The sequence below is a fragment of the Vulpes vulpes genome, chromosome 5 (genome assembly GCF_048418805.1).
Source record: "Vulpes vulpes isolate BD-2025 chromosome 5, VulVul3, whole genome shotgun sequence".
In the NCBI taxonomy this organism is placed as follows: Eukaryota; Metazoa; Chordata; class Mammalia; order Carnivora; family Canidae; genus Vulpes; species Vulpes vulpes.
Window position 1 is genome coordinate 120,070,035 of NC_132784.1, and position 26,077 is coordinate 120,096,111.

Sequence of the window (26,077 nt, forward strand, 5' to 3'; positions counted from 1 at the left end):
CGGGGGCTGCTCGGGCGCGGCACCTGCGGGGCGGCGGGGCCTCGGGGTCGGGGCCCCGGCGGGAGCAGCGCGGTGCCCTGGGGCGGGGGTCGGCCCCGCCTTGCCCGCGGTCACTGGTGTGACCTGGAGGAGAGAACAAGCCGCGCGCCCGGGGGCCAGCTGCGGGGAAGCTGCGATGCTGCGGGCACGCGCCGGACCCCGTCGGGCCACCCCGCTCTGCGGACTCGGCTCCTGGACCTGTCAGTTCGCCTCCGCTGTTACTCTGCGGTTTTTAGCAAACGTTGCTTTGGGGGAGACCCGCCAGCTAGAACACTAGTAGTTGTAGCGCTGTGTCAAAACGTGTAGATACTGTCTGCCTGCTTAATTAATACGGGGACAAAGGTCAGGCATATTTAGTTTTTTTTTTTTTTTTTTTTTTTTTTTTTTACTGTAAAGTCAACAAAACCAGGGAGCAGATGACTAAGAGACAGTAACCCCATAAAATCAATTTTCTTCTAAGTTAATTTAGAGATGACAAGGTGAAGAGGTTGTGGAAGCAGGAAGAAACTGTTTCCTTTGAAAATTACCAACACAAACATCTCCGGGGTCTCCTCCGTCTGTGTTGGGAAAGGCAAACAGTTTTGTTTCTCTGTCTCATAACACGTGTACCACCCAGGAAGTCAACTGTTTAAAACGTGGAGATTGTTTAAAATGGCATGTTCGGCTTAATTGCGCCTCTTCTTCTGCATTCATGAAGCGGTCTTTTCCGTTCCTCATGGCATTCCTTTATTGAATAAAATGTTAAGACTTTAATATTAAAAGACACGTAACAGTGAAGATTAGCATCGCTGTAACCTGTAAAAACAGATTTCTAGCTTTAACTCTGTCATTTTATTGTACAATAACATCACACTCAAAATGATACGATTTCTTTCACGGTCCGGGTGGGTTTATTTTGCATATTGTGGCCCCTAGAGCCGCTGTAGATCCCCGGTTACCCCCCTTACCTGGTCCCGCTCGGTACTCACACATTAGTTAATAATAGTACGTATCAATTTTATGGCCACAGTTTCCAAAGGTAGTGCTTTTTCTCTCTGATTTATCTCTTGGAATTTTGACAGCCTGCTTTCTGCTTGATTTATCTTAAATATGCATTGCGGGGTACATGGTTCACTGGATTGCTCACCACTAAGTCATTGGTTTGAATTTGGCACCCGTCCATGGTTACCTCATCTGCATCACTTAACAGCTGCATGGTCTTCTGTGTAAATTGGCAGATAACTAATTTGAGTGATTTCAGTGGTCAAGGATTGAGCACACATATATTTATGTGCAGAAACACCATTTCAGACATGATTACCCCAAAAGAGCTAATGAGGATGGGAGTGAGTGGGTGTGCGTGAAAGTTCATATGGTGTTTTCCTGCTATTACTGTATTTATGGTAGAAAGAGAAGTTTTCAGCCACTCGTGCGGATTGGTACCATTCTCAGGTCTTTTCAATGCTATGTGATCATTGGAGGATCAAGTTTAAATATCGGGTTTTCCTTTAGGAACGCGTTTCCTGGCTGCTTCGTTCTGCTTTAATATTAGCATTATTTGCTGGAAGAGAAAGCAGTTTCTTTTTTTTTTTTTTGCAAAGACTTTCAGACACAAATGAATCAAATCCAAATTTTCACATCTAAGAAACAAAGTCAGAGCACCTCCTACTGTTTGCATGACTGTAAAAGTCTAGATATGTCTTTTGTGAATAGGTGCTCTGTCTAGATGGCTGGGTTTGTGTGTATCTGTGTGTATGTGAGGGGGTGTGCTCCTAAAATGTGAAATGATGTATCACAAACTTGTTACCTCTCTTTTAAAGGTATTCTCCCTTGGATATTAACTTGCAAATCTGGAGAAAATGGCCTTCCGGACAATTTTCGCGTTGGTTGGAGTATTTGTTTGTTCTATCTGTGTAAAAGGATCATCTCAGCCCCAAGCAAGAGTTTATTTAACATTTGATGGTAAGAAAAGTTGATAAATACACTCTGGGGGAAATGTCATTTGAAGTCTTTTTTAAAATTTCACATCCAGATCCAAACATTAATAACCGATTAAAGATAGTAAAATGTTATCAACTGTTGATTAATTTTAAAAATTTTACTGGACTGCTTTGGGATGACATGGCTATTTTAAATTATTGGTTTAGAGGCAAAAACCCTCTGTTGCATTTGCTTATGAAAATGCTTGAAGTATATCCTGTCCCTTTGCAATTCTCTTCTGACGAGTCACCTGGTGTTTGAGAAATACCCTCTATGTGCTACTCCTCATTAGCAGACACGTCTATGCAGGTTTAATTTACTTAAAATTTTTCTTAATAAATTTTAGCCTTATCCTACAGACTGATTTCTCCATATGTTGTTCTAATGGCCCTTCTCCCATGTCCAAAACGAGTTCCTGAGATTGGCAGAGTCTCCTACTTAATTGAAAAGGATCTAAAAGAATAGGTTGGGATTATGTTTTCGATTGCTGTTGTGTACAAATGTTATCTTCAGATGCTCAGGAAAATGGATGCGATTTCAAATTTGCACAGACATAAAAGGTGTAAGACGCTCTGAGGGACTGGTTTGCCAAATGTATGCATGAGCGTTAGTATAGGTAGTTCGGTCAGTCAAGTAACCCATGCTAACTGGACAGATAGAATAAGAAATGGATCAAGAAGGTCATCTTGCCAGTTGGGGTTACTATATTTTTATGACTTCTTTCAACTTACTTTCTGTATAAACCTTAGTGTCATTGAGCAGATTTTCATTTAACTTGAGAAACAGTACACTCTCAGACCTTTCTATAGCCAAGTGTCTTTGAAATCCTCTGTTGTCTTGAATTTCAAACAACAGTATGATGGACACTTATCAGTCAAATGGATATCTTTTCTTTTCTTTCCTTCTTAAGTCACCAAGGGATTTCCCCAAGGTTATCATAAGCACTGAAGGAACTTTATGTAGAACCTAGAGTGTGTGAGCTTCTAATTGCTTCCTTAGCTTCTAAGCCAGGCATTCTCCCTTAAGACCCATGGCTATTCAGTTAAGTAGTGGGAAAGGCCCCTGGAAGTGTCTTTTAAATACTGTGACATCTTGCAGTCTACTTATACCTCTTCTTCCAAGTTGAGAACTACGAAATATGTAATCAAATGAAAACTAAAGGCATTAGGTAGAAGTACAACTTGTCTCCTCTTTTCTGTATTTCTCTCAATATATAGGAAGATGGAGTGGTCTCACAGATGAGTTATCTAAACTTGTTCTCTCTATTATATCAAACTAACCAACCTTGTTTTTAATCCAAACTTAACCCAAAATGTGTAAATTTTAAAGACAAGTCTTTCACCAGAGATAATCAATCAGGTCCGTATTAGAAAAGACTTTTTTTTTTCCAAAGATTTTACTTATTTATTCATGAGAGACACACAGAGAGAGAAAGGCAGAGACATAGGCAGAGAGAGAAGCAGGCTCCATACAGGGAGCCTCATGTGGGACTCGATCCCAGGACTCCAGGATCACGCCCTGGGCCAAAGGCCGACACTCAACCGCTGAGCCACTCAGGGATCCCTAGAAAAGACTTTTATAGAGGAAATTAAGTAGTATAATTTTTAAAAACCAAACTTCAATACTAAGTAAGACAGTAACTGCTATGTATAGAGTGACTAGAAGTTATGATGGACTTTTTAAAATACTCTAATGCTTTCAAATTCAAAGCAGATTCTTGCAGAATAAGACTTACCTTAATTTATAACATGTGTAGAATACAGCAATGTAAGATAAACTATTGATCTGAGAGTTCTAAAATATTTTATTCTTCCTAAGAGTCTTGCTAGAAAATAATCAGAAAATATCACTTAAGTTGTTTTAAAGTGATATATCAACTGGGAGAACAAATAATTAAATTCCATAATTTCTAAATTAATACAAAAAATTTCTACAGGCAACTATATTTTAGACATAGTAGCATAGGAAAAATGCCTTGGACAAAACAATTGTTCAAATGTATAAATTTTAATCATTAATTCATAATCATTTTCATAAGAAATTTGTCAGTATAGTTGTTTCAGATGCCTTTTCTGAATTTCTTATTGTTTTAAGTTTCTCTTTGATTTTATGATGATTTTTCTATGTGTCACAATGAGTAAGTAGCTGCATTTCTTCCAAAATTATTTACTCTTGACATTACAATATAGAACTTTATACAAGGTTGACACATATATGAATATATATTAATTAAAATACATATTATATATACTAGCTTTCCTTTATTTCAAAATATCTATCACTATTTCTCAGCCAAAAATTGTGAGTTGGAAAATGATTCTGAGGAAATTCAAATAATATCAGGCTACATTACACAGAGGTCATTTGCATCTTTATATTCTTTCATAATGACATTGCCTCCTGGCTCTTCTGTCTTGAATTCTTTTCCTTCACTATTACTTGGTCTTCCGCCAGTCTCTTTCTGGATGGGACATTAGAAGAATCCTCTCAGTGTTGTCTTACAGTCCAATTGACAAAGTCAATTTAGAAATGTGTGAAACAAGAGATCTTTTCTCTCATCCAAGTTTTATCCCTTCTTCTTGTGGTAGAATGATGGAGTGATAACATTTGGGGAACAATGATTTACAGATTTGCCTTCCCTCTTGATCTAGTGCAAGGTCAACCAGATGGTCATCAGTCCTATAGGAGAATGCACTTCAGATGTTATTAATTAGTTACGTTTGTACAAGCTAAATCTTGCATGTTAAAAGAACTGTGATTCCTATTAGATGCTACATTTTGTAATTATTATCATTCTAATTTTAGGCCAAATAGCTTTTTAAATAAATATAAAGTCATGCAAACACTTTTTGATTAAGTCAAATTTTTATTGAAAAAAAAATCCAGTATTTTGACAGATCCACATTTCAAAGCATTATGGACGTTGTGTCATTTTTCTCAGAAAATCTTGTAATCTATAACAGTCATAAGGAAAATCAAGGCTACTTATGTACAATAGACAAATTGGTTTTCCTTGTTAATATAACAGGAAATGAAATGATTTTGCTCTTATCCAGTAGAGACTTTAGCATGTAGTATTTTTACGAAGCCAGGAATAAATACTGTACAATTTGATAAAAGGTATTGGTTGATGTCATTTTACAAAAAGTTTTTGAGCTTGAGCAAAATGGAAATACTGTTTATATTTTAAGATATAAAATGTGATTACTGAGTTAACTGTGTTAAGTATTGTTTCTATTTAAAAATGAGGTAGATTCTTACAATAAGATTACTTTTTCACTTGGTAATTTAGCTTGTGAATCAAAGATATTCAATTTTTTGGCATGAAGTTGTATAATATTTTCTCACTATCCTCACTATGTCTGTAGGATCTGTAGTAATGTTCTTTACTTCATTTATGATATTGATAATTTGTGTCTACTTCCTTTATGTTCTGACTGAACCATGTAGAGATCAGTATTTTCCTTTTTATTGATCTCTTTAATCAGCTTTTGGTTTTGTTGTTTTTTTTTATTATTATTATTCTGTTTAATATTTCTTTGGTTTATGCTCTAGAATGAAATTATCTTTTTCTTCTTGCTTTGGTTTAATTTGCTCTTTTATTTGAAAATTTTTAACATGGAACCTTAAGTCACTGATTTGAAAACTTTTTTTTCTTAATATAACCAGTGATGCTACAAATTTGCTTTGAAACACTGTGTAGCATTGCTTCACATATTTTAATAAAATGTATTCTGATTTTCAGTCAGTTCAAGGTGTCTTCTAATTGCTCCCCTTATTTTTTCTTTTAGTCCCAAGTTATTTAGAAATATGTTGTGTAATGTGAAGATATTTGTGTATTTTTTATATATTTTTGTTGTAGGTCTTTGATTCAGTCTCTTGTCAAAGAACATACATAATATGCTTCTGATTCTTTAAAAAAACTATTAAAACTCTGGCACTGAAAGTAGCCTACATAGAAAACAATGTATATTTTGCTTTTGTCACCTGGAATGTTTTATTAATGCCAATTAGATTCAGTAAGTCTGCTTTCTATATTCTTGCTGATTTTCTCTTTGTTTTTTTTCAATTACTGACAGAAGAAATTGAAGTCTCCAACTATAATTATGGATTTGCCTATTTCTCTTTTCAGGTCTATCAGTTTTTACTTCATGTTTTTGAATTTCTGGATAACTGACATATTTAGGAGTGTTATGTCTTCTAACGAACTGACCTCTTTTCCATTTTAAAATATCCCTGATTATTCTCAGTAATAATTATAGTTCTAAAATGTATTATTGTCTGAATATAACACTTTTATCTTTTTTGTATAATGAAAAATACCAGCAAAATTTTAGTTATAAATAAGTGGGAGAAAATGTCTTGATTTCCAGTGGTCTCTAGAAGGTTTTTATTAAAATATTAGGAAATATGTTTAAATACATATATTTTTGATATATGTGAAAGTATGAACATTTGATCGGCAGTGTAGTGTAATGAGAACAGCATTTATGTGAGCTATCAGGATTTTCAAACTTTCATTCCTTGCTAATTAACTCTGAAATTTTGTCAGACCTCAATTCTCCCAAACAGTTAAAAAATTGGGGGGCTAACTTAATTCTTAAGATCCCTTATTAACTAAATTTATATGTTGTTTTTTAATATCATATCCTTTGAGGAGGTGTTCTATAATTATTCCTTTCAGTGCTTTCAAAAACATTTTGTAGGAAGGGCCTGGGCAAGGGAAAGAACAAAACTAAGCAATTTTTTTTTTTTTAATTCATGGATTTTGAAGTCATACAGAGCTGCTTTTAAATCATAGTTGCCTGCTACATTCTGAGGATGCTACATTGGGTTATTACTTAATCCCTCCCAATCCAGAATTTTATCATCTGTAAAGTGAAAATAACACTTCATAGAATTGTTCTGAAAATGAAATGAATTAAGTTTGTAAAGTGTGTTATGAGGTATATAGTGTAACTCTTATTAAAATAGACGAAGGCTTGCATTAAAATTAATATTTATAAATTCCTTTAGGATAAAATTATGATCTTCTTTTGTACTATCATTACTTCCTCTCCACTTATGTAGAGACTGCCATTTGGTATTATTCAATAAATGTTGAATTAATATACATTTTGATGCTTCTTAACCACTCCACCTCCCCAACTAATACACTCTTAGTACCCTACAGTCACACTTCAGTGAACCTTGGTTTATTTAAAACAATGACAGTTACTAGCTAGAATGCAAAAAATTCTTCATTATAGCATTAAGACACAAATACTATGAGAGGAATTTTTGTTACTTTTTGCACAGATACCTTTAGACTCATATCCTGGTACATAGCTGATGGTCAAATATTTTCTATCTACTTTCAAACTTTTCCCACATTATACACTAAAGATTCAACATAGTCTGGGAATTCGACTTTTATATTTACTCTTTCTAGTTAATTCTCAAATCCCTTTATCTATTTTCTTCCCACATAGACATTTCATCTCTATAAATTTTAGATCTTTTCTTCCAGAGAGTTTTTTGTGTGTTTTGATTAGAAGCCCAATTTCCTATATTAAAGGGAAAAGACCTTATATATACACAGCTCTCACAGGGCCTTCAGTGCTGGCCTGGCAGGAATATTGCCTTATTAATCCTTGATATCAACAATATCTCATGTCTAGATATATCTAGACTTTTAAAGTAATTCACAAATGCATTATTTTTTAAGATTCTGGTTTTATTGTATTTTATTTTTTTAAAGTATACCACTTTTTTTAAAGATTTTATTTATTCATTCATGATAGACAGACAGAGACAGAGACACAGGCAGAGGGAGAAGCAGGCTCCATGCTGGGAGCCCAACACGGGACCCGATGATCCTGGGACTCCAGGATCGCGCCCCAGGCCAAAGGCAGGTGCCAAACCACTGAGCCACCCAGGGATCCCCAAGATTCTGTTTTTTTAAAGTGCAATTTTTCACGATAAGCTTGAACTTAATAGGAACCCTACCGACTGGGATACCTGAGTGGCTCAATAGTTGAGCATCTGCCTTTGGCTCAGGTCTTGATCCCAGGGTCCTGGGCTTGAGTCCCACATCAGGTCACCCATGGGGAGCCTGTTTCTCCCTCTGCCTGTGTCTCTGCCTCTCTCTGTGTCTCTCATGAATAAATAAACAACATCTTAAAAACAAAAAAGAACCCTATCTACTTAGTTTACTACTTATGATTATCATGGCATAGTGCATGGCTTGAAATTGTAGACAACTACTTGCCTCTCTTGGGACATTTAAGAATACCATAAAACCTCAGGAATGTGGGGGCATGTAGGATAATTTCTGATCTACTTCTGTACCATGATATGAAATATATCTATATAAATGTACCCATAAAATAAGACAAATATATATATATATCCATATAAATATCAAATATAGGTTATATATATACTCCTACAGTAATAACTGTTAAATAGTATATTAGATTTTTCCCCCTTTTCCTTTGGTGAGTAAACTGAAATTTATTCAGGAATATTTGGTCTTTGAATGCTTTTTCTGTGTGGAAATTATTAGATCCTAAAGTCAGTATTTTAATTGAGATTTATTTATTGAATTAGTTGATCTTTGAGCCTATGAGTATATATATTATTAGGTTACTTGAAATAGAAAAAATTCCTTATTTGTTTAAGATTGGATGTCAACTGTAATTCAGGAGGTAACCAAAATTATACAGTAGTACCACCTCTGTTACCATAAAGCCAATAATTCAGTCATGTGCATGTTTTATTTCTCCAGTACAAACCTCTAAGATATCAGACATTGTTTTTTTAAGTAATCCTGATAAACACTGGATTATCATTTATATTTACATGGTTTTTGATCTAGAAACATAATATCCTGAAATAAAGCAGTAGGATGTCCCCCCATCTCTCATCACTTTGCTCTTAAATAAAGAAACCTGGGACACACATCCATCCCGCCCCCTCACACACAACACAACACAACACAACACAAAATAAAATAAAATAAAATAAAATAAAATAAAATAAAATAAAATAAAATAAAATAAAAAAGAAGTAGGGTGCACTCAATATCCCATAGGTTTCAAAAGGCCTGAATATCATTATACTGAATAGGCAGCTGTCTGACTCTACTTCAAGTTTTCTTTTGCTTCAAAACTCATGAGTTATAAAGGTGTCTGTGTAAATATATAAAGCACTTATAAAGCTATGAATACTCAAAAATAATAGATGCATGCATGATAGATGCATGGCAAAAAAGTCAGTTATTTGTGTTGGCTATTAATTTTCTGCTTGTGTTCGCTAAAACAATAAATATTCCGTACTACTAAATGCCCCCCCCCCCGCCCCCGTCCATTGAAGCCTGGGAATAATTGCCTTAACCTCAAAAGGAAAATGACAATTAAAAGATTAAAACTATATAAAAATTTCTACTATTTGCATACATTTTTCCTTAGCTTGTATTTTCCAATTTTCCAGCCCAGGGTTGAATTTTACATTTACATGTGCATGACAGTGATTTAAAAACATAAACATGTCAGTTTGGGTTCTGTTGGGAAATAAGTATATTAAGTGTAGAGACTAAGCTTGCATAGGATTATCAGTTCTTTCAGTTATTTGTGATTCTTTTTTGCCTTCTTTCACTGCTGAATTTTCCATTAATAAAATTGTCAAAGTCTCCAGGGCATCAATAGTATATAAGTGAAAGATGATGGAATTTTACAAAACATCTTTTATCTTTTAATATCTGCCTCATTTGACAAGAAGCTTAATTAAACAACAAATAAAAGGACCCCTGTGAACTAGTGAGCTAAACCTGAAAGCTGATGAATTGTTGTTGGACAATAAACTCAAAATAATAAATTGTCTCTTTATGAACTCTGGTAGCATTAACATTACAAGGCACATTTGTTGAAAACAGTTTGTCTTATGGTTGCCCAAGAGATAAAAATAAAGCCAATTGTTCTTGATTTCTCCATTAATCTTGGAGAATGTTCATTCTGGTTGTATTGAATCTTCTGAAATATTTAGTTCTTGGGAAAACTTGTGTTAAAGCAGTTTGTTTTCAGTCTCCTTCTGGTAGTTTCAGTTAAATGCCAATTAAACATCTTTAATAACACCTTCATATTTTAACAAACCCAAACTCAAGGAGGAACACTGCATGAATAAGAAAGTCAGCATTCTTTCCCCTTTGAGAGTGTCTTTGAAATCAGGAAGGGATTGATGAATACAATTGTGAGTGGGACACTACCTAAATCATAAAGAGTTTTAAGTAGAGGAGCACTAAATTTGCGTTATAAAGAGCAAGTTAAAACTGTTTTAAATACAATGAGGACAGAAGATGAGAAGAAATCGCTATGAAATTTCACATCTATTTTTTCCTTAATATATGTATAAGATTCTAGTAGTTAAAATAAAATGAAATCTCTTTTACTGGTTTGAATTACAGACGTTTTAAGTAGTACAAAGAATGCCCCTTGAGAAGTATTAGGATACATAGGTTACAATGATGTGCTCTGTTAACGATTTTTGGGAAAAAAAAAGTTAGAAACTCTATTTTCTTGTCATAAAAAAGTAATTCCTATTCTCAGTGAGTTTTATCAGATTCTAAAAGGCTTAGTTCAGTTGCCAAATGATAATGCTGTGATGTTAAGCCATTTCTAAAGGTACACGTTTCCCGCAACTGCGAACGAAGATGGGATACTCCACTGATAAGAAATTAAAAGGGTGAACTTTTGCACTGTGTTTATTCAGTCATGTCACCAAAGCAATGAAAAAAAAGAAAAAAAAAAACTGTGTTCTAGTCCATGATTATTCATAGATATGTGTAAACAATTATGATTGGACTCTATGTTGAATGAAGATAGCTTGAGTGATGCTAGATGGCTTAACATATAATGTTATTGAAGTATATTTGATAAATTGATATACAATATTATATTAACTTCAGGTGTACAACGTAGTGATTCGATAATTCTAACCACTACTCATTGCTCACCATGATAAGTGTAGTCTCTACTTGTCACCACAAAACATTATTATTGTATTATTTATTATATTCCCTACACCATACTTTTCATCTCTGTAACTTATTTTGTAACTGGAAGTTTGAACCTCTTAATCTCCTTCACCTGTTTTGCCCAACCCTCCACCTTCCTCCTCTCTGACAACCACCAGTTCTCTGTATTTATGAGTCTGTCTCTGTTTTTTGTTTGTTCACTTGTTTTGTTTTATAGATTCTATATATAAGTGAAATAATATGGCTTTTGTCTTTTTCTGACTTATTTCACTTAACATCATACCCTGTGAGTCTATTCATATTGTTGTGAATAGTCATATGTCATTTCTTTTCATGGCTAAGTAACATTCCAGTGTGTGTGTGTGTGTGTGTGTGTGTGTGTGTGTATCTGTGTATACCACATCTTCTTTATCCATTCATTTATTGATGAACACGTAGGTTGCTTTCATAGTCTGGCTATTGCAAATATTGTTGCAATAAACATGGGGTGCATGTATCTTTTCGAATTAGTGTTTTTGTGTTCTTTGGGTAAATACCCAGAAGTAGAATTACTGGGTCATACGATATTTCTATTTTTATTTTTTAGTGGACCCTCCATGCTGTTTTCCCTAATGGCTGCACCAATTTATATTCCCACCAGCAGTGCGCGAGGATTCCCTTTTCTGCACATCCTTGCCAATACCTACCTGTTATTTCTTGTCTTTTTGATAGTAGCCATTCTGACTGGTATGAGGTAATATCTCATTGTGATTTTGGTTTGTATTTCCAAGATGATTAAGTAACGTTGAACATCATTTTGTATTGGCCATCTATCCATATGTGTTTGGAGAAATGTCTATCCAGGTCTTCTGCTCGTTTTTTATTGGATTTTATTTTTTTTGGTGTTGAGTTATATGAGTGCTTTATATATTTTGGATATTAAGCTCTCATTGGATATGTCATTTGCAAACATATTCTCCCATTTAGTAGATTGCCTTTTCATTTTGTTGATGGTGTCCTTCATTGTGCAAATTTTTTTGAGTTTGAGAGGGTCCTAATTTTTTTTTAATATATTTTTTTAATTTTTTATTTATTTATGATAGTCACAGAGAGAGAGAGAGAGAGAGAGAGGCAGAGACACAGGCAGAGGGAGAAGCAGGCTCCATGCACCGGGAGCCCGATGTGGGACTCGATCCCGGGTCTCCAGGATCGCGCCCTGGGCCAAAGGCAGGCGCTAAACCGCTGCGCCACCCAGGGATCCCGGGTCCTAATTTTTTATTTTCGTTTTTGCTTCCCCTGCCCCAGGAGAAAGGCCCAGAAAAACATTGCTAAGACTGATAATGTTCAAGAGATTACTGCCCATGTTTTCTTCTAGGAATTTTATGGTTTCAGGTCTCACATCTAGATCTTAATCCATTTTGAGTTTATTTTTGTGCATGGTGTCAGATAGTGGTTCAATGTTCATCTTTTGCATGTGGCTGTCTAGGTTCCTCAACACCATTTATTGAAGAGATTGTCTTTTTCTCACTGTGTATTCTTGCTTCCTTTGCACAGATTAATTGATCAATCTGGGTTTATTTCTGCATTCTCTATTCTGTTTCATTGATCTATGTGTCGTTTTGCATCAGTTCCATTCTGTTTTGAAATCTAGGGTTATGATTCTTCCAGTTTTTTTATTCTTTTTCAAGATTTCTCTGGTTATTCAGGGTCTTTTGTGGTTCCATACTAATTTTAGGATTATTTGTTTTAGTTCTATGAGAAATACTATTGGTATTTTGATTGGGAAAAATTATTATTGATATTTTGATAAGGGATTATGTTGAATCTGTAGATTGCTTTAGATAGCTTATTTTAAATTTATTCACATGTTGATCAAATATTTTGATATGTTATTCACATAGATTAAAAGTATATGTTACATACCTTTCATTGCAATTTTTATTTCGGAGAATAAACTTAGAACCAAAGATACATGTTTTTCCATTCTTCTATATTCATCTATATGTATGCTACTTTGTCTTCTGTGTTTCAAAAATACTTTGGTAATTTATTTGGTTTTATTATAATAATCACTAATGTTAATATTGCCTTTGTACCAGGCATTATTTTTAATTCTCTAAACAACACTGTGAATTGGGCGCTATTTTTATCCTCATAAAATGGAGATTCCAAGAAAGTAACTGCCTGAGGTCACAGGGATGGAAAAGGACATAATTAAAGCACAAGCAGTCAGACTCCAGAGCCAGAGCCATTTTGGTATATGCTGCTAGAATTAGTTTTAAGACTCACAAAATCACAATTAAAAGAAAATAACTTTTCTCTAAGAATGAAATGAAATAGAATTCATTCTTTATACCATCCCTAATTACCCTTTCAATTTTGGATTTATCAAGGTGAGGATGAGGTAATTACGCCTATGGAACTTGCTTATTCCATTGCGGTAGGTAAGATCTCCCTTTGTGGCTGTGGGAGTAAGTCTGAGCTCAGACAAAAGATAACTATAGAAAAATTTATTATTCATTCCCTTCAGCTCACTGTGCAGATATATCAGAGTAGTGTCTTCATAAGTTCAGTATATCTTACGTTTTCTTAAAGAAAAAAAATGACTCAAATGTTCTTTTTTATGAATACCATTGCAGCATCAACTAAATATAGCACTGATATGCTCAATTTTTCCATTTCCTAGGTATCTTTTATATGACAAGGTATAAAAAAAAACTATCATTTTGGTTTTAGTTCCATTACTGTCAAAAGTATGGAGAAAGAGAGCTGTGAGCTTTGGCAAATTCCAGCTTTCTTTTGCCTTCTGTGTTTTCATTTATATGTTCCTGAGGACCACTGTTGTTAATGAAAGCAAATTTAAAAGCAAGGAACAGAAAAGTTAGACATTTTCTAACACAGAGTATGAGTTGGCAAGAAGGGCACATAAAAAGCAGAGCTAAGTGCTGAGCCATGTGCTATTTTAGGGTAGCACTGGCCCTGAAACAATGTGCTGAGCTGTAAAAGATGGCAAGTCCATTCTACATTTCCAAGGTGCATGCTTCTCAAAAGCAATCTTTTCAACCTTCCCTCTTTATTCAGTGGGAATTAATGCCTTGGAGAACTCAGTAGTGAAATGTCACTGTTGCAGAGTACTTTTAACTTTTTTGGAGAATTTCCACCAGTTGTGTCATTTATTACAGAACACCTATGAAGTAGTTGGGCATGAAGGCCCGGAGAGGCTGTCGTGGCTGGGGACCTGTAGCTTGATGGTGCCAGAGACAAGACTAGAAGAGAGGATATGAGAAGAGAAACACTAATTATAGCAGTGCTTGTAGAGAATTCTACAAATGTGTATTATAAAATTTGCCGAAATACCAAGCCATTAATATGAATATTAACAAATTTTCCTCATTGTTATTCGCTTCCCAAAGTGTGTGCAACACTCTACCTTTAACACTCCCCAAATCTTCGATTAACTACTGTTTTTTTAGCAATAAATTACGGATTCTTATGTCAAACTTTCAATATATTTAACCCTATATTGGAAATGTTTCTGAATTCTCTTTGGAAAGATTGAGGTTGTACATAAGTATCAAAAATTCAAATTTTTATTTGTGTTTAAGTCATTTAAATTGATGAACATAGTTTGTCTTGCCTTTCCCAATTACAACTCCCATAGCCAAGAGTTTTGGTTGTTGCACCGTGTACATCAGGATACCATTTTCCTCTTTCATCAGACCCTGGAATAGAGAATTCTATTCTGCTCACTTACATGCTGCCTTAGAAGGAAAACAATCATTGATCTGATGTCCTAGTCTCAAGAGATGTCAGTGAAAATGCCTAATGTTTTTGCCTTTCTCGATTTTGACACTTGCTAGCATTTAAGATTCTTGATTAAAAAGTATGAAATATTTAACCTATATAATTCTTAAGTTACTAACTCACTGAAACTATTTTCTTATAAAAAAAATAAGCAGGTACCAGACTTTGAATATAAGATTGTTCATATTTAACCTTCTATATAATGTAAGGCTAATGTCCAGTCTCTAGTCTCCAAGGACTTGACAGACCAAAGGAGTAAAAGCAATATTATTTTGCAAAAGATAATTGTTATTCCTCTAAGAAATGGGTCAGACTGCTGATCTCAAAACAAAACAAAACAAAAAACACCTTGATTCTCTGCCGAAGTAAGAACACTAGCGAAGCAGTTGCTAAATTCTTTCATGAAATACATCTTATTTCCCTAGGATGGAGTTTCACTTTCTATTTTTTTTTCTTTTTTTATTGTGTTTCAGGACCGAGTAGGACCTTCCCAAGTGTACACTGTCTTGTAAATACACAAACAGAAATTGAGAAGTCAGGAAAAAAAGCTCTTGTATTCTTAGTGTCGTTTTTTAATGTATTATTTATGTTTTCTTATGTTAAAGTTTCAAATACCACAAATTTATATTTATATAATAATTAGGTAGTCAGGTTGGTAAACACTTCAGTACTTAACATGTGGCCGCAACACAGGTGTCCATACAGTAACAGCTCGGTGTGACCGAGCTGAGGAGCAGAGCAAGAAACTCTAGTGACTTCGGTCTCTGAGCCTGGCCTCCTTCCCATCACTGATGGTTAGTCATGGTGAGAACAAAAGGACTAGCTGAACCTACCAGAAGGAGGCAATCCATTTTTACTGCAGATAACAGAAACGGGAACCTCTAAAAGGAATGAATGGGGCAAATCATATGTAAAGACACCACAAATACCTAAATTTGTTCCCTACGCTTGCTGCTTTTCCAGCCAGTAAAGTCTTGCAAGCCATGTTGCTAGTGTTACTATAGTTAGTGTGAATTGCCAGGAGTTAGCAGATTTCCAATTATAGCATGTGAAACATAATCTTTCATTATGGGCTTTGTTTTCTAAAATCTTCGTTTCACAAAATTTAGATTAGAAAAGACCTCTTTTGGACATCATTTTGTCCAAACTGTGTGAAGTGCACCGAGCTGGTTCATTCATTGCTGAAATTTGATAGAGGACACAAGTCTGAAGGTTTTCAGACAGCACTAACAAAATTAGAAACCCAGAGTAAAGGGAGTCCAATACCCTCGTGTTCCTGACCTTCCTTATTTGGGTCAGGAAGGGGTGGTATGTGTTCTCTCAAGTGTTCGAGACCATTCCGTGTAAAACACGATTCCAACAGAACTGTAATTCTTAACACAAGGACGTTTTTTGTTTAATGAATAAATGAATAGCACCAAAGTGATTATAAAGGTGGCTTGTGTAAAATAAATAATATTTGTATTGAGTTTCATTATGAAATTAGAGTTCTGTCTCTAGGTATACAAACCACTCAATAGACTAGCTTGAAAAGCTTTCAGTAATGAAACTTAAGATGATGACTAGGCATGTAAAAGTTCTGATAATATGATGCAGTGAGTATTTTGGAGCTCTTTTTATAACTTTCCAACCTCTCAAATACACGCTAGTAATTGTAATTCAAGCAAAACCAAACCTCATGGCTTAAATTATCCCTTGATTTGAAAAGACTTCTTGGATAATTTATTTTGTGTCAGTTGCTAGTAAGAGCCTTAAACATTCTCTAAATATTATCAGCCTGGCTCTGTATTTACATACAACTGCTATTATGCAATAATGATGCAAACAGTGGGAAGCCATTGGAGTCTCATTGGTATTATATACAAATCTAGGTCTAAATAGAAACTCTCTTTCTGGCATCAAAAACTTCCAACTTTTGCTGGTCCATCCAGCTAGATTGTTGCTACATAAATTCAGACTCACGAGCCTCCCCCCCACCCCCCGAACAGTAATACAACATTCCAAAAGACCAGAACAGTAAGCTGGAATAAAACAATGGGTGTATTGTCATCACCAAAAGGAACATTTTGAATTTTATTAGAAGAAACCAATTAAGATGTTATTTTCAAGCACAGGGCTTGGCATGGCTTCAGAAAGTTACTTCCTGGAATCAGGCAGGGGTTTAGCTGGCACAGACAGAAGATCTTTAGCTTAACGTCTTGACAGGTTTAATGCACATGCAACTGCGATTTTTTTTTTCTTTAAGCTTATTCTCTTAAAAGCATGCTTCCTGCCACTGTTCAACGTAATTGCATCAATTCCATTTTCCATTAGGACTCAAAACCTGCTGATATGACTGGAGTTGTAAAACCTTTGTGTGAAAATCTAATTATGCCTCATCTGTTCTTCCAGAGGATCTTATAATGCATATGTTGTAGGCAGTTGTATGTTTTTTATTTTGATATCTAAAGTAGGATAAGCAAAGAGACCTTTATGCCAGCATTAAATACTTTCGTTACTTGTTTAACTGGATCAACAAGAGTGGTGTCAACAATTTTCTATTACAGGAGGAAAGGAACATTCAGTAGGCTAAATTTCGTGGAAGAAGAAAGAACACATTCTGATTTGTTACAGAATAATAAAATATGCTCATTTCAGGTGAAAGGAAATAAATGATAGCTTCTCTTCTCATTTATTCCTATCATAGCTATGTCTCTTTTACAATTTATTTCTTTTCAGCAGTTTGTCTTTAGAGAATCTTGTATGATCACCTGCATTCATTGATTTAGCTCATCTCATATCTGTCTACTTTCCTGATGTGTATCTGACCCTTTTCTATACGTATTCAGTTATGTGTAGACATTTCAGATATTACATTAGAAATTTAAAGGACAAAATATACTCACTCATCCAGCACTTTATCACCTGCTTTTGTTTTCCTCACGTCCCCTCTTTGGTTTTTCTTCTTCTTTAATTGAAGTAGAAGAAGATTACCAAGCTCAGCCTGAGATTACTCACAGAATGGTGAAAGCCTCAGAGCCCAGGCTGCTGATGGAATGTGTAGCAGGAATGGAGTTAAAGGTAGCCTAGAGTTAGGACATATCATTTACTCATGCTTTGGAAATGAAATCCAGTGTCCTAAACACTGAGGTGAAATTGTCTTTAAAACAAATAACCATCTTTGGCTTCCAACTTTTACAATAAATATTTGATACTAAAATTAAATGTTAAAACCTTTTCTAAAATTGCTTCTGGATTTAAAAAAAAATGGATTTTTTTTTATAACTAAAGCTAAACTTGATGAAGTCGGTTTTGAACTTAGATCTTTTCCAAGACATGCAGGTATCTGTATTAAGTGCCCTCAGTCTAATTACATTCACCTGAAAGTGGAACCTGGGAGATCAACTGATTGTTGGCAAATTATGGGTCAAGAGGAGAAAAAGCTTTTAGGCTTTTATAAACTCTGTTGTGTCCATCTGTTTCTTCTTCCTTTGTTTCCCATCCATCCTCCCTACTTTAGGTAGATTCCATTAATACATCATTTTAAATTAAAAAAAAAAAAAAGACTCAAAGAACTGCGCTGAATTCCAGGAATATTTTTGAGCACCCACCTGCGTGGTGCTGTGTGCTGTAACTTTCTGTACAAAAAAGAAGGATGGCATGAATCCTCTCTTCGGCAACCACCTGTTCTGGTCAGCAGGCTTAGCCAACGACACACACAACTCCTCTACCAGGTGCAGCAGGCCATAAAGGGGTACAAACGACTCATAGAAGAGTCCAGTTTTTTTTTAAAAAAAACATGATCTTAAATTGTTTTAGAATATTGGCTCTAACCGCACTGTGGATATTATTCATTCTGCTCACAGGGGTTATAGTTTCATGGTTATAAACTAGACTGAGAGGGGAGTTCAGAGGAACGCCACAGAAGAGGTATTTGCCTTTTGACTAAAGGTCTCCAAGCCTCTGAGGCAAAGCACTTTTGCTTGATTTTATTTTGTTTTATTTTATTTTGTTTACTTCCAAATTCCCAATGTAGCCTGTAACTCTGCAGAATCATCATCACTGCCTGACTGATCCATTGGCAAACAGCTTGACTCCAGGTTGCCAGACTGTCTTTAAGCACCGCGCATTGAAAATCTTCAACTGTCTGTGAAGGTGGTAGGGATGGAGGATTGATTTTATCCTCTCCATTTCTTGATTTCCAAATCTCTCCGTTGCTCACAGTCCAGCATATGTGGGCATGCTCTCTCGCCTCTCCCCTTCTCCCCCTCTCCTCCCCGACACCCATCTTGGTCATATTCCAGGGATGAAGGAGCCTCTCTTAAAGACCGGAGGTCCAAAATAAGTAGGTCTTCAGGAACATCTTCCATGCCCCAAAATGAATTCCATACCAGAGGTCATGCTTTCTCTGAGCTTTCATTCCCATCAGCAGTTTGCCGCTACATCATTAGGCTACAAGACAGAAGAAATTAAGCCAGGGGGGAAAACCAATAATTCTGTATTTGGAGAATGATGGCTTGTGTTAAACGTAAGGCCTCAGAATAATGATTCTCAACATTGGCTACACATCAGAGTCATCCGGTAGCTTTAAAATCCTGATGTCCAGACCACACCCCGATCAACTAAGTCAGTGTATTTGGGGATAAGGCATAGAAACTAGTGTTTTTAAACTACCCCAGGAGATTCCAGGCTATAGTCATGTTAGGAATCATTGTCTCCAAATCCTTATGGTTCACTTTCTGTGAGAGAACATGAACTCTCTGAGGAGTTTTTAACAATGAAAGAGAGCTGTATTCAACCTTTGTTCTAATGGCTTCCAGGATAATGCTAAACAATAACGTTCGGCCCCTTTACCCAACGAAGATTTTCAATGCCAGAGAAATCATCGTTAGTGTAGCCATGATGCAGCTTGAGTGTTGACAACCCATTAAGAGTGAACAGCTATCCTTCACGTACTTCTATGTGAAATGCAAAGATCCATTTCAAAGCCATGACCTGGAAAATTAGGCTCTATTTTTATTTCCTTTATATTTTGAAGCATGGTGACATCCCAGTGAGGTTCTCGACAATCTAAGCTAGGACTTGATTTACGTTACATCCCTGGTCATAGAGTCTGCTGCTAAGAAGGTTAAATCAAGGTCTGTGCAATGGATACTCCCTCCTGGACAGTTTCATTTGTATGTGCTTTGTGTCTAATTGCAGGATAACAGACCCTCTAGAAGGTGAAGAGCTTATAGTTGGTAATGATAGAGGTAGGGAGGGTGAGAGTGGGTGTAAGAGAGAAGTTACCCATAGCAATGGGAACAGGTTCTATTGTTTTTTTCCTATATCCTTCTTTTTCAGCCTCTTCAATGAGCATGATGCATAATAGACGCTTAATGAATACTTGAAAACCAAAAAGCAAATGAATTATATCTGCATTAGCAACGTAGAGTACTGGAGGGAAGCAGAAGCAGGTCAGAAAGTACAAAAACTGAATCAAATTCTGTCTGACTCTGAGTTGCAGGATCATAAAGGGCCAATAATTCAGAGAGACCTTTCTTAATACACTTTTAACCTTCTTAGAAAATTATCTTTATTTAGGTCTCTGGGCTTAGTAGTGTCATCCTACTATTGTTATGAAGGCAGGAAGGACGTGGCTTTTATTAGCTTAGGAAACATATCTACATACTTACAGATAAAAAGATTTCTGAAGCAAAATACCATGTATAAGAGTAATGAGAGAGAAATAAAACAGTGTTATGAGTGTGTCAATAAACAGAACACAAAACAAGTACTGGGGCCTTTGAAAAGTCTGTATTGACTATAAAGAATATGTAATATTTACTTGTTTGTATTAAAACAACATGAGTTAAAAACTTGGCCAATGTCAAGAGCTTTACGGTGTATGTTTCAATGTGCCAATATGATGTCTTTCATTAAAGGGAGAAAACTTTGTGCCTTTGTGGAAGAGAGAAGTTTAACACCTTGAAATGCACAATATACATAAAATGGACAAATTCCGGAAAGCACATTTTGCTCCTTGGATGTAGTTTAGGAAGAAAAAGAGAATTAGCTATTTATTAAATGAAAGAGCAGCAAATGATATTCTAGGACATTGTGTGTTTTGAGGATTGAGTCACGTCAAACTAAGATACCATTTTATTTTTCTAAGCTTCCACCTTAACTTTATTGACCTTTAATGGAAAGATACATATTTTGCCTTTAAAAGAAATGATTAGATTTGGTGTGCTCCTGTTATCTAGGACTTGGTAACAAGCCTTGCAAAGTATATAAACAAAGCAAAGTAAATGAAGACCTAACAAATAATAAATCCTTAAGATATTTCCAGGAATAAAATATCAATATCTGGCTTAGTAGACTTTAAGAATACAGCTTGAAAAAAAAAAAAAAAGAATACAACTTGATGTGTCAAAATAAAAATTTCACAAATGGAAACTACTTTCGTAAAATACTAAAATAGCCATATTGGTAAATTTTAGGGTTATGAATCAAAGGAGTATTTCCCCTATCGCTTATTTGTTTGAAAGTATCATTGATAAAAAAATCATAATTTAATTCTAAAATGACAAATGGAAAAATTGCTTGACTTTTTTTTTTAAATATTCAGGTTCCCTATTTATTTTTGGAGTTTATCCACCAAAATGAAGTACAGTAATTCCTTGCAGCACTCTCTTTAACAGGTAAAACCGTGACTCATTTCCCCATCCAATTACGCCAGGTTGTTTAGTGCAAAGTACAAAATGAGGTGTTATAGTGCAGTATTCTCCAATTTATTTTTAAGCCACTTAGGCAGTATATCCAACATCTTTTCTTACAGGGACCACATACTAAAATACAAATTGCACATTGTCCATATTTCATTCTTGTGTCTGTGTTATCTCAGTAGTAAAGAGGAAAAAGTGATGGAGAATTTATAGGGTAATGAATGCAATGAACTAGTCATGAAAGAACTATATTTTATACTTTCACTTGTTACATAGAAGGATTTTATTTACTTACATTTAATGGACAATTTACAGGATAGTAGTCAATAGGCCCTATTATCTTTGTTTGTTTAAACCAAAATGGGACAACTGTTTCTGTTTCGTACCAGCTCTAGAGCTAAGGCAATAGGTCAGGCTTAGGAGCAGAGCCTGGGCTTGAAATATTCCTTCTCCACTTAGGAGCCATGTAAGTCATGGCAATTCCCTCAACTTCCCTAGACCTTATTTACTAGGCTATAAAGTAATGATAAATTAGTTATTACCTAATACTTTCATTATGAATATTAAATGTGGTAATGTATGCAAAACACTTAGCAAGACATGACACACAGTAAAAATATACTAAGTGTTAGATGTTATTTTTATAATTTTGTATAAAGCTGAGGAAACTAGAAGATGACTAGCATATACTCCACACCCTTAAGAAATATGTTGCCTATTTATATTAAGAAACATTATTCTAGATGTGGAAAACTTGTGGGTCCCTGGCCTGAAAAAGAATGTTCTTGGCTCCATAATATTTAAAAAAGAATTAGCTGCTAACATTGACGAGTCAGATTTTAGCTGATGGTATGTATTTCTCACTGTTCTTGAAAAGTCAGAGGATCTAGCAAGGATAGATGGGTGCTGAGTAGGGCTGTCCCCTTCTAGCCTGGTTTCCTTTATTCATTTATGTTCACCTGTCTAAACTTTGCCAACATTAAATTTTCTACTCTTGGTCTAGAGTTGGGCACAGTGACAAATAAAAAAATCATTGCTAGGCAAAGCAAGAGGTCTTTATAAGAATGCCGTCTCCTTGGTGGCATTGGGCATAAAAGAGAAAAAATAGAACTCTTTCTTTCAAGAATATACAATTAGAATAAAAGGAAGTAAAAATAATAAAACAGAGTTTGTATCATATCTTCCTAAAAAATCTATACCATGTTCCTGATACTGAATATGAATGGATCCAAACTGAACAAAATAATGCATTTACTTTTGTCCTTATGAAAATATTAGTTATGAAAAAGAATGTTATGAAAGGGCACGTAAGAAAGTTTAGTGAAAGAAATCAAAAACAGTCCAACTTGTTTTTTTCATAAATATGTAGGTATATATGCATGTGTTGAAGTTTCCATGAAGGCACAAATTGTCTGTAAAATAACATAGGCTATGTGGGCAGACTCTGGGACAGAATTCATCAAGGCACTATGATCAGCAGAGGAAGTTAGGGGAGTTATAGGCAAGATGTGGTTAATGATGTGATCATATAGGCTATTATTTTGTATCTAAAAAAGTTCATTAAACTTTTTATTCAGCAATTTCATTGAAAATCTAGTGCCAGATATCCCAGCTTCATACATATTTATTTAGGGAGAGAGAGATCTGACACTCAACACAGTGTTATTAGGGAAGTATGACCCCAAGTACTATGAGCTGCAGGACTGATGTGATTTTGTTCTGCCCATATTTTGCTAAATATTGACAGAAAACATTACCTGGAGCATATATATACTAATAATAATTATTTTATTTTTATGATACATATCTCTTTGTTTCTATTATTCTTATACATGGAACTCAATGTTACTCATCTTTAATGGGAATTCTTTCATAGTGAGTCCCTGGGTTCATATATTTTTCATTTTTTAAATCTGGGAAATTATTTAGAAAAAATGAATCTTCTGGATATGGTCTACATAAACTATATCTAAATTCTCTGTTGTTATTCTTTGTGTCATTTTATTGACAATTATGTCAAGATATAAGCACAAAGAAAATAATATTTCCAAGTTCATAGTTTAGAAATTTGTATTATGTATTCATTTCAACATAGTTAATGATCCATTGTCCCGTGCTTTCTTACTGTACCATCAATTGATAAAGGTACTGCATGACAAACTAAAAAAAAAACCAAAAACCTTAATTTAAAAATTATAGTTAAGCCAAATAGCACAATAGCTTTAATTTTTGAACTGTCAATGCAACCTATTCTCAGTCTTCTTGGACTGAATTTCCATTCAATTCTTTGTTTTCCCCAGTATCAAATATTGCACTTAGTTCAACAGCTTCAGACTGTTGTCCAGCATTTTTCCTCAGCTGGTTACCTTTCTGCTCTTCAGGTTTTTGATTCTCCTTCTTTCCTCTTCTGCACCTCTGAGCACTCTTTTGTATCTGTGTGCCCTGCACGCACACCTCCTCTTGTTTTCATTTAACTTTCCCTTTGAACGGAGGCCAGAATTGACCTGGACAGGTCTGAAGATTGTGGTCTTCCCTAAGCACCCCTTTTACTGCTAACCATTTCCTACAGTCCCCAACCTTAAAAGAAGACACTTCTTCACTCTAGAGATCTGCTTATCCCATAAGGAACAAAAGAAAAGTGTATGGAGCTTTACTGGACTTTCTGTTGTTTTATGTTTCGTTGGAAATTCCCAAATTTATTATTTCTAGTCACTGCCCCACAGCCCAGAAGACAAGAAGGAATAGTTTTGTCTAGCTCTAGTTCATTTTAGATCCTTATTTTCCTAATAATTACCAAAAGGAAAATTGGAGAAGAAATGAACAGAATTACTGATTTCCAGAACATGTAGTGGATTAGGCAGGCCATGCACGCTGCTGGACAGTTCCACAGCCCCATGCTGTCCTAAGGGGTTGTGTGGTTCTCTCACTGCCCTCTCTTTCCCAGGGTGGTGCTGCATGAGCCCTACCACCCTGCCACACAGAGTCTCATCAGCTTTCCTTTATTGGGAGTTTGATTCAAGAAGCAGAATATTTAAAAAGTTGGCACAGAAGGAAGAGAAGCTAAGATGCAGGTTAGCTGAGTTGCGAGATGGCAGGACTAGAGTAGAGCTCAACAGACAACCATGTGACAGCCACTTGTGAAGGAACAACCCCTATGGTTAAAGGGGCATCATTTGAGATCCTATTTGACCATTGGAGGCACTGGTGTACACCAGCTGAGGTTCCAGTTCAGGAATTAGGCTGATCTAGGTGGCTGCTAAGATGGCTTTTTGTTTCCCTTTTTAACTTCTTTTTGTTGTTTATTTTTTTAAGTAAACCCTTTTATGAAGATATACCTGTTCTTGATAATACGCGTATGATTGAGGCTTAGTTAATTGATGGTTTTAGGAGACAGTAAACTGAGGAAGAACTCCCACAGTTGGTATGACCAAAGGTCAGATGACAAGAGTTTTTACTGTTACCTTGATTTGACACAAATGATGATACCAATGGGTACCTTGAGGGATCACTTTTAGATGCTGATTTTATTGTGGTTTGAAGCATTTTCAAGTTCTCCACAATTGCATTGTTACTATAGATTAATGAATGAATCTAATGTTTGTAGTTGTAGGAATATTTAAAATATGATTTAAAAATCATAATAATGTGAATTGTAATGTGATTATGCTAAAAATTGTGTGGAAAATAGTATGATCAATATAAAAAGCTAAACACAATTCTTATAATCACCTTACTGTAGTCTCTGTGTTTTTATTTCATAGTATTTTAGAAAATATTATGAAAAACATTAATTACAGAGTGCCTCCAAATTTATTCATATAGTAGTATCGTATGCCTAAAGATCAGTCAGTCAATGTTAAGTATGGATTGTAGGGGGAAAAAAAAAACTCTTAAAAATGAGAACAGTTGACATAACTAATTTATGTAGGATAAAGTTTGTTTTAGACAGACCTAAATTGAATCATCACCTTGATTTTTCCAGATCACAGAAATATTTTAGAAAATGAGGTAACTGTTTGGATGATTCCGAGGCAATTTTTGGAAGCCTTCTCCTCTGTGTGTTTTTAAAAGTAATCATTATTTCTACGTAGATGATTACTAGATTGCAAATATTACTGAGACCCTTTTATATTTAAACTTACAAATCTCTGTAGTATTCTAATCATGCTATGCTAATGTATAATTTGAGGTGAGTATTAGGAATTGAATTTGTTTTATTTATGAAGGTTTAGGGTTTCTGCAGATTTTCAGTCAACATTTTTATGAAATTTTGCCACTTTGTTAAGCATCGTCAAGAAATATATTTTAAAAATTAAAAGATTACTGTATCTCAACATTGGATTCAGGGAACACTGCCCTGCATTGTCAGTTTACATAGGGAAAACTAATGAGGCTATAAAGAAATACTATCTGTTTTATTAGAATTTCTTTTACCAGTGAAACAGCTGGAAAAACAGAGTTAGTCGGCTGGCTTCCATTTTCCATTGCTTTCTGCCCTTTAAATTCAGATTTCCTCTTGTTGGTGACCACATGCTCACCACACACAGACTCCTTGGTTTGTTACTTTAAGCCACATGGAGATTAAACACCATTAGTA

General features: G+C 35.1%; 1 protein-coding gene and 1 long non-coding RNA gene across 4 annotated transcripts in view; one reads left to right on the forward strand and one right to left on the reverse strand.

Moving 5' to 3' along the window:
- Positions 1-26,077, forward strand: part of SEMA3C (semaphorin 3C) — a 208,708-nt gene that overhangs the window by 28,967 nt on the left and 153,664 nt on the right. For all 3 annotated transcript variants that reach the window (XM_072759820.1, XM_026006115.2, XM_072759819.1), the window contains exon 2: positions 1,839-1,980. In XM_072759820.1, the coding sequence (XP_072615921.1) occupies positions 1,878-1,980 (103 nt within the window). In that variant the 5' untranslated portion in view covers positions 1,839-1,877. The remainder of the gene's footprint in view (positions 1-1,838; positions 1,981-26,077) is intronic.
- Positions 633-17,808, reverse strand: LOC140599098 (uncharacterized). The gene is made up of 3 exons (XR_012001831.1): positions 17,680-17,808; positions 3,734-3,823; positions 633-763 (listed from the first exon to the last, which is right to left on the reverse strand). It is a non-coding gene; the product is annotated as an uncharacterized lncRNA (long non-coding RNA).